The 13421-nt window shown below is 44.0% G+C and overlaps 1 protein-coding gene across 1 annotated transcript in view; it reads left to right on the top strand.

Moving 5' to 3' along the window:
* The first annotated feature begins 1837 nt into the window (after nucleotides 1-1837).
* Nucleotides 1838-13421, top strand: part of MPHOSPH9 (M-phase phosphoprotein 9) — a 213125-nt gene continuing 201541 nt past the window's right edge. The window contains exons 1-3 of the mRNA XM_075322863.1: nucleotides 1838-1922; nucleotides 4853-4946; nucleotides 12375-12501. Of these exons, the coding sequence (XP_075178978.1) occupies nucleotides 4861-4946; nucleotides 12375-12501 (213 nt within the window). The 5' untranslated portion in view covers nucleotides 1838-1922; nucleotides 4853-4860. The remainder of the gene's footprint in view (nucleotides 1923-4852; nucleotides 4947-12374; nucleotides 12502-13421) is intronic.

Below are 13421 nucleotides of genomic sequence, written 5' to 3' on the forward strand. Positions count from 1 at the left end.
ACACTACACTGCATAAGCTCCATACACTACACTGCATGAGCTCCATGGTCCCATGCACTACACTGTATGTACTCCATAGTCCCATACACTACACTGCATAAGCTCCATACACTACGCTGCATGTGCTCCATGGTCCCATACACTACACTGCATGAGCTCCATGGCCTTATACACTACACTGCATGAGCTCCATGGTCCCATACACTACACTGCATGAGCTCCATGGTCCCATACACTACACTGAATGAGCTCCATGGCCTCATACACTACACTACATGAGCTCCATGGCCTCATACACTGCACTGCATGATCTCCATGGTCCCATACACTGCACTGCATAAGCTCCATACACTACACTGCATGTGCTCCATGGTCCCATACACTACACTGCATAAGCTCTATGGCCTCATACACTACACTGCATGAGCTCCATGGCCCCATACACTACACTGCATGAGCTCCATGGCCTCATACACTACACTACATGAGCTCCATGGTCCCATACACTACACTGCATGAGCTCCATGGTCCCATACACTACACTGCATGAGCTCCGTGGTCCCATACACTACACTGCATGAGCTCCATGGTCCCATACACTACACTGCATGAGCTCCATGGCCTCATACACTACACTGCATGAGCTCCATGGTCCCATACACTACACTGCATGAGCTCCATGGTCCCATACACTATACTGCATGAGCTCCATGGTCCCATACACTACACTGCATAAGCTCCATGGTCCCATACACTACACTGCATGAGCTCCATGGCCCCATACACTACACTGCATGAGCTCCATGGCCCCATACACTACACTGCATGTGCTCCCATACACTACACTGCATGAGCTCCATGGTCCCATACACTACACTGCATGTGCTCCATGGTCCCATACACTACACTGAATGATCTCCATGGCCTCATACACTCCACTGCATGAGCTCCATGGCCTCATACACTACACTACATGAGCTCCATGGTCCCATACACTACACTGCATGAGCTCCATGGTCCCATACACTGCACTGCATGAGCTCCATGGTCCCATACACTACACTGCATAAGCTCCATACACTACACTGCATGTGCTCCATGGTCCCATACACTACACTGCATAAGCTCCATACACTACACTGCATGAGCTCCATGGTCCCATGCACTACACTGTATGTACTCCATAGTCCCATACACTACACTGCATAAGCTCCATACACTACGCTGCATGTGCTCCATGGTCCCATACACTACACTGCATGAGCTCCATGGCCTTATACACTACACTGCATGAGCTCCATGGTCCCATACACTACACTGCATGAGCTCCATGGTCCCATACACTACACTGAATGAGCTCCATGGCCTCATACACTACACTACATGAGCTCCATGGCCTCATACACTGCACTGCATGATCTCCATGGTCCCATACACTGCACTGCATAAGCTCCATACACTACACTGCATGTGCTCCATGGTCCCATACACTACACTGCATAAGCTCCATGGTCCCATACACTACACTGCATGTGCTCCATGTCCTCATACACTACACTGCATGTGCTCCATGTCCTCATACACTACACTGCATGTGCTCCATGTCCTCATACACTACACTGCATGTGCTCCATGGTCCCATACACTACACTGCATAAGCTCCATGGTCCCATACACTACACTGCATAAGCTCCATGACCTCACTCTTACACAATTACACATGAGCAGGTGATCGATCTCTCCTGTATTGTTCGGGATTCGAATTCTCCTCGCAGCCAATCACCGCGCACTTCGCAATAGGCTCCGCCCCATTAGTGAGTAGCAGCCTCTTTCTTCCCAGCTTTATTGACAAGACAATGTTTACATCGCAGGAAAGAGGATGGCTGGGTCTGGGGCTGCTCGGCGTGGCCCCGGCTAATAAGGTTAGTGGTTAACCCTTCATGCAATATAATGTTTTCAGGGCGGCGACCGGATATTCCTTGGAAGTCGCAAGGAAAGGTTCTAGCTGTATACAGACGCATCAGGAAGCGTCCCGACATTTACTACTGTATGGCGCTTGTATGTGGCTGCAGTGCCTGAGCCGCAGCGGCGTGGTGTCAGCGGTGCCTGCAGCTGCCATGTCTGTGACTGCGGCAACCTGCCGAGAACCGGAGACCACGATGCGTGACGTCCTGTGTCTGTCCTGACACGTCTGCTCTGCTGCTCCCGCCGGCATCTGCCCTAGATGGCTGGAGAATGGGGCGGGGCTAGAAGTGATTGACGTCTCCCATATCCAAACAGCATCGAGAGTCACTGTTAACATTTTAGAGCAACAACTGTTCAACCAATAGGAGCAGACTGGCGTGGTCCAAGTGCAGGGTCGGGCGGGGGGGGACATAAATAATCATAGCAGCGAGCCCCGTGTGTGGATTTTATATCATACATGTAACATGGATGTGAGGGCGCAATAAGGAGAGGCTTATGCTTCAGCGTGGGGTGAAGCGTGTCTGGGTCACTGATTACAGAGGAACATCGCTTTAGAGGAGATTCATCATTTGCATTCATTTAAATCTTTTTTATTTTTCTTTTGTCATGATATTTGCTGATTTATTTTTTTTTTTTGTCCCACATTCTTTAACCCGTTCAACTCCTATGAAATTTACATTTTTTTCCTCTTCCGAGAGCCATAACTATTTTATTTTACCTGCAATCTTACCATATAAAGGTTTGTTTTTTTGTGGGACGAGCTGTACTTTACATTGAAACCATTAGTTTTACCATATAGTGTACTGGAAAATGGGAAAAAATTCCAAGTGTGGAAAAATTGCAAAAAATGTTTAATTGTACAATTGTTTTTGGGATCTTTTGTATATCGTGTTCACTACATGGTAAAAGTGACATGTCAGTTGATGCCTCACATCGGTACGAGTTCGTAGATACCAAACATGTATAGGTTTACTTTTATCTAAGGGGTGAAAAAAAATCAGAAGTTTGTCCAAAAATAGAATTGTGCTTTCGACACCATTTTGGAAACCCGTATCATTCTCATTTTTCAGGATCCGGGGCTCTGACACATTATTTTTTGCGTCTTGAGCTGACATTTTTAATTATACCGTTTTTGTGCAGATATGACGTTTTGATCGCCTGTAATTGCATTTTAAAGAAATGTTGCGGCGACCAAAAAACATAATTTTGTTGCTTGGAATTTTTTTCTTGCTGTGCCGTGTACCGATCAGATTAAGTGGTTTTATATTTTGATAGATCGGGCATTTCTGAACATAGCGACACCAAGTATGCGTATGTTTTCTATTGTTTTTATTTTCAATGGGCCATAAGGGGCTGATGTGAACTTTATTTTTTTTTTTATACTTTTTTCATATTTTTTTAAAACTTTTTTTTTTTTATTACTAGTCCCCCTTGGGAACTTTATCATTGCGTTTTTATGTTCACTTATTTCACTGTTTTATTTTCACTTAGATCTGACAGTGTGGCGGGGGCTTGGCAACCCCCAATAGATAAAATCATTATGAGCAGTAGCATGTCTTTCTTCAAAAATCTTAGTCCAGTACCCGACTAGAGGAATATTTGTGACACACACACACACAAGGTGCACAACGCTTGTCAGACGTTCCTGATTCATTAACCCTAGAACATATACCTGGGGCCTCGCAAGCCTTGCTAGGTTACTTGTTTTCTATTGTAGATTTCTATGGTTGCGCGTTCTAGGGTTAAAAACCCAGTCTTGATGAATTGGGGCCCTCATCCTGTAGTGATAATCTTCTGCTGAGAAATCACTGATTGTATTGAACAGCTACACACAGCCCAGTAAGCCCCACATCACTGTAATCAGGGTCTGTACGCCAGCATTATGCCGCTCTCAACTTACATAGCAAAAATGTATTGACAGATCTCCTTTTTAGGCTAGGTTCACATTTCCGTTGTTTTGCATCAGTCACATGCGTTGCTTGACGCATTTGACTGATGCGTTGTACAACGGATGACAAAGAACAGAATTCATTGTCGGACTCCGTTGTGTGCGGGGGGCGGAGTGCGAGGTGGGTGGAGCCGAGCAGGGCCGTGGCGCTGAGGACGTCAGTGCCGCGGTCTGCATGGCTGGGGACAGGTGTGTGTGTGTGTGTGTGTGTGTGTGTGTGTGTGTGTGTACACATGCGGAGTGCGGGAGGGGGCGGAGCCGAGCGGGGAAGTGTCGGGCTCCCTGCACACAGCCTGGGTAAATATCGGGTAAAAACTAAGCAAAGCACTTTGCTTGGTTACCCGATATTTACCTTGGTTACAAGCGTACACCGCTTAGCGCTGGCTCCTTGCACACGTAACCAGGGTAAATATCGGGTAACTAGGCAAAGCGCATTGCTTGGTAACCCAATGTGTATCCAGGTTACGTGTGCAGGGAGCCAGAGAGAGCATGCACAGCGAAATCCTACGGATTGCGCTGCTCAAAAAACGTTACAAGCTGCGCTCCTTCCGTCCCACGGTCAGTTGTTCCACGACTAATCAGTCGGGCGGAGGATGCAACGCAAGGGCATCAGTCACAATCTGCCGCTCATGCAAGTCTATGGGAACAATGGAATCCGCCAAATGGATTCCGTTGTTTACCAGAGCCGCGGATTGTGACTGATACAATTTAACGAAAGTGTGAACCTAGCCTAAAACACATAACGACCCTTTGCTAATGCATGATAGCTTTCACATATAAGAAGCAGAATAATAAAAAATTAAGTTTTTGTATTTTGTTTTTGTCTTTATGTTACATTCAGTTTTCCCCTACTATGATTTGGCTAAAAATTAGACTTCGACGCAAAATAGTTTTAAATCTATTTGAAGTGTGAAAACTTGTTTCTTTCACCCCCCATAGTGTATAATATGAACATGGAGGCTTCGGATGTTGCACATCCACCACAAGAACTTGCAGAGCCATCAGTAGACTGCAGTGAAAATCAAGCCGACAGGTAATATTTCTCATGTTATCTGTTGTCAAAAATAGGCAAACTCAACAACTTTCATCTGGGAATACAGATTGTCCTTTGTCGCCTACAGTGCTGTGTCCTGACTAATGAATAGCGTTCGCTCCAGATATTATACAGCAGGTAACGATACTTCTCTGAGCAATTTTGAGAAGTATTTTTAACCAGGCAAACTTGGTATAGGCATATGCACCACACCTCTAGGATAGTTGTCTACTATAACACTAAGGGCGGCTTTGCACGTTGCGACATTGCACGTGCGATGTCGATGGGGTCAAATCGAAAGTGACGCACATCCGGCGTCGCAGTCGATATCGCAATGTGTAAAACCTTTTTGATACGATGAACGAGCGCAAAAGCGTCATTATCGTATCATCGCTGCAGCCTCCGACATTTCCATAATGCCGATGGTGCGACAGGTACGATGTTGTTCCTCGCTCCTGCGGCAGCACACATCGCTGTGTGTGAAGCCGCAGGAGCGAGGAACATCACCTTACCTGCCTCCCGGCTGCAATGAGAAGGACGGAGGTGGGCGGGATGTTTACATCCTGCTCATCTCTGCCCCTCCGCTTCAATTAGCCGCCTGCCGTGTGACGTCGCTGTGACGCCGCACGACCCGCCCCCCTAAGGAAGGAGGCGGGTCGCCGGCCAGAGGGACGTCGCATGGCAGGTATGTGCGTGTGAAGCTGCCGTAGCGATAATAATCGCTACGGCAGCTTTCACTAGATATCGCACGTGCGACGGGGGCGGGACTATCGCTGCAGCATCGGTAACACATTGTTACCGATGTCGCAACGTGCAAAGCCCGCCTAATTCCGTATTAGTTAGAATAATGCCTGTCCTACTTTTTAAATGCAATTGTATATAGCTATAATGGTAAGTGGGTTGTGGATGTGTTTAGCTCACAGATCATTGCTTGCAAGTTCTTCACTGATCCTTTGACTGATGAAGGACTATAGGTCACATCGCTACCCTTCTTACAGTTGTATTATGCTCCTTGAGAACCTACAAGAGAGAAATTGCATAATAAAAGCCTTTAAGCATTACAAATTTAGATACAATAGCAATAAAGAGTTCCTCAACACCAGTATATGTCTTCCTATTGTACAGGGAATCTATCACCAGGTTTTTGCCATTCAACGTAGGGGCAGCGGTGTATCATTTACTGGGCTGCTTAGTGTAGTTTTAATAAAATCACTGTTTAATCAGCAGTACATTATCATTAGAGGACTACTTGGCCTGCTGCCAGTTAGTCCAGCATATTCATGAGCTCTGTATAACTGCTAGATCTACAGCAGAAAAAACATTGATTTTATCAAAATGACAGCAAACAGCTCAGTAAGTGACACATCACTGGAATCCGGATCTCTGTCTCGACATTATGCTGCTCTCAGATGTGGAAGCAAAAACCTGGTGACATATTTCATTTAAGAAAAGAATAGATGACTACATACAAAGGACTTTTGTAAATATCTGCTTCTAAAAGAAAAGAAAGTGAGGTCCAAACGTCCCGATCATGGAATGGTCCATGCTGGGCGACCTCCTGCAGCTCTTCACAGCTGCATCTGCAGTCAGGCTGGGAGATCTTGCAGGCTTTTGCGATATTTCGCTGTTCTGATTAAACAAACTAAGTTTTCACTTTAAAAAACAATCAATTAAGGATTGTCTTCTAGTCCATATAGAAAATAATTTTTCACTCTTCAGATGCTTTAGTTTTTTTTTTTTCTTTAAAATGATGAATGTGTGGCAGGAAGAGATTCCTCAGGAGCTTATGTTGAATATTGGGCCTCAATTAATTCCATGCAGGGGGTATCAATATTCACAAACTACTGAACGGATTCACATGAAATAATGTAAATTATTAATATTTGTGACCACCCCAGAGGCCACAAGAACTATTTGTATTGTTCTTTACAATAATGGCTGCTTTCACACTTGCGTTGAACGGCATCCGTTGCTATGCGCCGCCTTGAGGAATTACGGTAACCGTTGCAGGAAACCGTTTTATTCCTTATAGACTTCTATTAGCTACTGATAGCAACGGATGGCCTTGCATTGCATCCGTCAGCCGGCGCTGCTTTGCATCCGCCTGGCGGATGGAACGCTGCATGTAGATTTTTTTCTGCGCTTGACGGAGTGTCAAAAAAACGCAACCTGCAGGATTCCGTCGGCGTCCGTTTTTATAATGGACGCCTATGGTGGCGGATTCCGTTAGAATCCGTCATTTGATGTATTCTGTTAACGCATCCGTCTTTACACAACTGCGCATGCCCAGATGTGTAAAGTCAAGAAAAAAAAACTATAACGGATTGCGTTATTTTGTATGATCTGTAGTATCTGTTGTGCCACTATATGCAACGCATCCGGTGCATCCGTCACACAACGCAATGCTACGGAAGCCGCACAACGCAAGTGTGAAAGCAGCCAAAGATGCTTCTTCAATGAACCTGTCACCTCGGAAAACACTATTTACATGGAGATATGGGATTACTCTGCGGGTAAATAGCATTACAATTTACCGTATTTTTCGCTTTATAAGACGCACCTGATTATAAGACGCACCCCCAAATTTGGTGAAGGAAAAGAGAATTTTTTTTTTTTTAATGTTAAATGGGGTCCATCTTATAATGCCAGTGTCCCTCTAACAAATCATATAGGGTATATGTCCCTCATAGCCCCCCATCCTAAAATTAGCCCCCTTAATCTGGATATGGCCCCCTTATATTGAATATAGCCCCCTTGTGATGGCACACGTTCCCCTGTGCTGCCTATGGTCCCCTATGGATTGCACACGTTCCCGTGTTAGATAACGCCCCCATGCTGCTGCCCATGGCCCCTATAGATCGCACAAGTCCCCCTGTGTTAGATATCGCCCCCATAGTGCTGCCCATGGCTCCTATATAGATCGCACAAGTCCTCCTATGTTATATATCGCCCCCATAGTGCTGCCCATGGTCCCTATAGATCGCACAAGTCCCCCTGTGTTAGATATCGCCCCCATAGTGCTGCCCATGGCCCCTATATAGATCGCACAAGTCCCCCTGTGTTAGATATCTCCCCCATAGTGCTGCCCATGGCCCCTATATAGATCGCACAAGTCCCCCTGTGTCAGATATCGCCCCCATAGTGCTGCCCATGGCCCCTATAGATCGCACAAGTCCCTCTGTGTCAGATATGGCCCCTAGGCTGCTGCCCAAAGTAAAATAAAACCCTCTTTCCTTATCTCCTCCAGCGCTGAGCTCCCTCCTGTCTGGCTCCGTTCTTCTGTTCTTCCACTTCCTGGTTCTCAGTGCGGTCATGTGATCAGCACAGCAGACTGAGCTCTCTGCCTGCCTGATCACAGTGGAAGCAGGGACACGGGGAGAAACGCTGCAGGGGTAAGTAAAGCTTTTTTATTTTAGAATGAGCAGCAGCCTGGGGGCCAAATCTAACACAGGGGTGGGCATGTGCGATCACACTGGGACGCAGGCTCATATAATATGCACCGCTGCCCCAGCCCCTCACTGCGTGCGATTTCAGCACCATTGGAGATGGACAGCGGCTGTGCATATTATATGAGCGGGTGCAGGAGATCAAAGGCTGCAGCCTGCAGCTTCACCTGCGCTCCAGAGCTGCTGCCCCCACCTCCCCTGGACGCTGCAGTGTACATATATATATACACACCCCCTACTTTCCCCCAAAATTTGGGGGAACAAAAGTGCGTCTTATAAAGCGAAAAATACGGTAATTAAACTGCGGCTATTGGGGGGGGTAATTTATTTCCTCTCGGGAGCCGTTGGCTTTCAATCATGGAGTCGTACACAGAAGCTATATTATACTGTGAGCGGTGGTTGGACACATGCCCCAGTACTTTGATAGCCAGCTCTGCAGAGCATCTGTGCACAGCAAGTTATCAAAGTGAAAGGTTACAGCTGCCACTCATAGTAGAGTATAGGCCCCTTTACACACTGCAACATCGCTAACGACATCGCTCTAGCGTCACCGGTTTTGTGACGTAATAGCGACCTCCCCAGTGACATTGCAGTGTGTGACACGCATCAGCGACCTGGCCCCCGCTGTGAGGTCGCTGATCGCTACAAATCTTTCAGGACCATTTTTCGGTCCTTTGTTTCCCACTGTGCAGCATGCATCGGTGTGTTTAACACTGTTACAACGACATTGATAGCGACTTCCCTTTCAAATAGCTGCTTTGACACGTCCCCAATGACCAGCGAGGTCGTTCTGCAGGTCCGCATCGCTGCTGCGTCGTTGGCCAGGTATGCCTGTTTGACAGCTCACCAGCGACTGACCAGAGACTTTATAGCAATCCCGGTCAGGTTGGGATCGCTGGTGGGATCGCTAGAAAGTCTCAGTGTATAAAGGGGCCTTAAGAGATGGCGCTCCATGCAAGCCCCATGGATGAAAGTCAGCAATTCCAGGAGGAAAAAAATTCAGATTAACTATATTTGCAGGCTCAATAAGCCTGGGGTCGTTCTTCTGCTGCATAATAACTTTGGAGCCAACCAGATGCCTCTCTGATGGCATAGCATAAATGGATAAGTATATGCCTGTAATTCTCTGCAGTGAGGACACCATCAATCCTGACCGAATCCCCAACTCCATTTCCTGAAATGCAGCCCCAAACTTCCAAGGAACCTCCACCACGAGTCACTGTTTTATTTTGTGTACAGCACAAGATTTTGACAATGATATCAAACCATATCCAAATTTAATTAAAGAGGTTGTCCACTACATTTACATTGATGGTCTATCCTTAGGATAGGTCATCAGTGTCTGATCGGCCGGGGTCCGACACTTCGCACCCCCGCTGCTCGTGGTTCTGGGTGCATTTTGCACCTGACAGGTTCCCTTTAAGGTCCCAAACATTTTTTTTTTTTTTGCATTTTGTTTTTTCCTCCCCTTGTTCCAAGAAACATAACATATTTATTTTTCCTTCAACATAGTTAAAGGGCTTGTTTTGTGCAGTTTAAGGTGTAGTATTTTTCATGTTCCATTTATGTTACTCTGTTATGTACTGAAAAAATCGAGAATAAAATTCCAGGTGGGGGGAAATAGGGAAAAGAGGGGGGAAAAAAGCAATTCTGACACTGTTCTTTGGGTTTTGTTTTTAACATGACCTTGAGGTATGATATATACAGCGGGTGAAATAAGTATTGAACACGTCAACAATTTTCTAAGTAAACATATTTCTAAAGGTACTATTGACATTAATTTCAACCCATCCAATCCACACAGACAAATAAATGAAACTATAGATGTTCATAAATAAAGTTTGTCATGTAACATCATCACAGATGCTTCTGCACCTCTATATTGCTTCCTGCTTATGATTGGTCAGCATCATACAGGGAGAAGTAATCGCCCCCAGGGGAAACTCCACTTGGACTTAACTAAAGTTAACTCATTAGGTGGCAAATATTTTATTATACAGCTCTGGCAAAAATTAAGAGACCACTGCAAAATTGTCAGTTTTTCTGATTTTTGTTTTTATAGGTATATTTATGAGTAAAATGTAAATTGTTCTTTTATTCTATAAACTGCTGACAACATGTCTTCAAATTTCCAAGCAACAAATTTTGTATTTATTTTCTGAAAATGAGAAATGGTCAAAATAACAAAAAAAAATGTAGTGCTTTCAGACCTCAAATAATGCAAAGTAAACAAGTTCATAATCATTTAGAAACAACAATACTAATAATGTTTTAACTCAGAGTTTAGAAATCAATATTTTGTGGAATAACCATGATTTTTAATCACAGCTTTCATGTGTCTTGGCATGCTTTCCACCAGACTTTCACACTGCTTTTGGGTGACCTTATGCCAGTCCTGGTGCAAAAATGTAAGCAGTTCTTCTTTGATGGCTTGTAACTATCCATATTCCTCTTGATTACATTCCATAGGTTTTCAATGGGATTCAGGTCTGGAGATTGGGCTGACCATAACAGGGTTTTGTTGTGGTGGTCCTTCATCCACACATTGGTTGACCTAGCTGTGTGGCATGGCGCATTGTCTTGCTGGAAAAAACAGTCCTTAAAGTTGGGGAACATTGCCTGAGCAGAAGGAAGCATCCGTTTTTCTAGGATAACCTTGTTTGCGGCTTGATTCATACGTCCTTCGAAAAGTTTAATCTGCCCAATTTCTAGAGTAAGGTAATCTTCTCTGAGTCTAATTTTCAGCTTTGCCCAACACCTGGACCTGGATAACTGTACAAGCCACGGTGTCTTGCACCCACTGTGAAATTTGGTGGAGGATCGGTGATGATCTGCGGATGCTTCAACAAGGCTGGAATTGGGCAGATTAAACGTTGTGAAGGATGTATGAATCACGCCTTCCTTCTTCTCAGACAATGTTCCCGAACTCTGAGGACTTTTTTCCATTAGGACAATGCGCCATGCCACACAGCTAGGTCAATCAATGTGTGGATGAAGGACCACCACATCAAAACCTTGTCATGGCCAGCCCAATCTCCAGACCTGAACCGCATTGAAAACCTCTGGAATGTAATGAAGAGGAAGATGGATAGTCACAAGCCATCAAACTAAGAAGAACTGGTTACATTTTTCCACCAGGAGTGGCATAAGGTCACCGAAAAGCAGTGTGAAAAACTGGTGGAAAGCATGCCAAGACGCATGAAAGCTGTGATTAAAAATCATGGTTATTCCACACAATATTGATTTCTGAACTCTTCCTGAGTTAAAACATTAGTATTGTTGTTTCTAAATGATTATGAACTTGTTTTCTTTGCTTTCAGACCTCAAATAATGCAATGCATTGTTTTTGTTATTTTGACCATTTCTCATTTTCCGAAAATAAATACAAAATTTATTGCTTGGAAATTCGGAGACATGTTGTCAGTAGCTTATAGAATAAAAGAACAATTTACATGTTACTCAAAAATATACCTATAAAGAGAAAAATCAGAAAAACTGACAATTTTGCAGTGCCAGAGCTGTGTATCTTCGCATCAGAGAGGCAAAATAAAGAAAAAAAGTTTTTTTTTTCCTACTCTGCAGTCATTATTACAATGTGTCTAGCTCGGCGTAAACATTTGGTGAGTAAAGCGATGTTGATAGCAGGATTTACCCCTTCAAGTCATTAAGAGCGTTTTACCAGCCTCCTATTCCTGTGTGATCACCAATCGCTTTTTCATTATGTTTAATGTGAACTTGTGGGTCCTGACTCATCCAGGAATCCTGGAAAAGTTTTTAACACAGAACTTTTATCAAGCCCACAGCGTCATGAATATCATCCAGCCTGTGCAGGTAAGAGGTAGACAAGTGCCTCTTCTCCTCCTTGGCATTTTCTAAACCCCTTTATTCGCTAGCTAGAAGCCTACCTCATATTAGCAAACACTTTCCATTATACTATTATTATATGGTATTTCTTTTGTTCTTTCTTTTGCTTGGAGTCTAGGAGCGAATCAATCAAAAGAGAAAATCTGTCTGAAACTCTTATCCAGTGCAATGATTTGCAGACCTCTTTCTCAAGAAATCTGTGCACCACTGATCAGACTGATCTAGAAGCCAGAAAAAGTTGTGAGGTATAAAATGTACTTACAATTTTAGATTATACTCTAAATGTTTTATAGGTAGGACCTCTACCTCTTAGGAAAAGGGGGTTCCTAAAGAGCAGACTTGCCTGTTTCATAGGCGGAAAAAGCAAAGAATAAAGTATATTAGAGCCATGGCATGCTCTCCCTGTGTTCTCTTCATTAGGCATTGTAGATTCTCCTCTGGTGCTTTTGTGGAGCCAGGGGTCTCTATTTTTCTGAATCTAAGTTATGGCATATTGTCATGTTAACATTCACAATTAGAGGGAACTGTACTTTCAATTAATTTTCAGCGATCAGAGTAATAAAAGTTAATGTCCCGTATAGAAATTATTAAATTAAAATAGAAAAATATATATCATATGAAAAAGTTTGGGCACCCCTATTAATGTTAACCTTTTTTCTTTATAACAATTTGGGTTTTTGCTATTTCAGTTTCATATATCTAATAACTGATGGACTGAGTAATATTTCTGGATTGAAATGAGGTTTATTGTACTAACAGAAAATGTGCAATCTGCATTTAAACAAAATTTGACCGATGCAAAAGTATGGGCACCTCAACATAAAAGTGACATTAATATTTTGTAGATCCTCCTTTTGCAAAAATAACAGCCTCTAGTTGCTTCCTGTAGCTTTTAATGAGTTCCGGGATCCTGGATGACGGATGAATATTTGACCATTCCTGTTTACAAAACTATTCCAGTTCAGTTAAGTTTGATGGTCGCCGAGCATGGACAGCACGCTTCAAATCATCCCACAGATTTTCAATGATATTCAGGTCTGGGGACTGGGATGGCCATTCTAGAGCATCGTAATTGTTCCTCTGCATGAATGCCTGAGTAGATTTGGAGAGGTGTTTTGGATCATTGTCTTGCTGAAATATCAATTCCCTGTGTAACTTCAACTTC

The sequence above is a fragment of the Anomaloglossus baeobatrachus genome, chromosome 1 (assembly GCF_048569485.1).
Source record: "Anomaloglossus baeobatrachus isolate aAnoBae1 chromosome 1, aAnoBae1.hap1, whole genome shotgun sequence".
NCBI lineage: Eukaryota > Metazoa > Chordata > Amphibia > Anura > Aromobatidae > Anomaloglossus > Anomaloglossus baeobatrachus.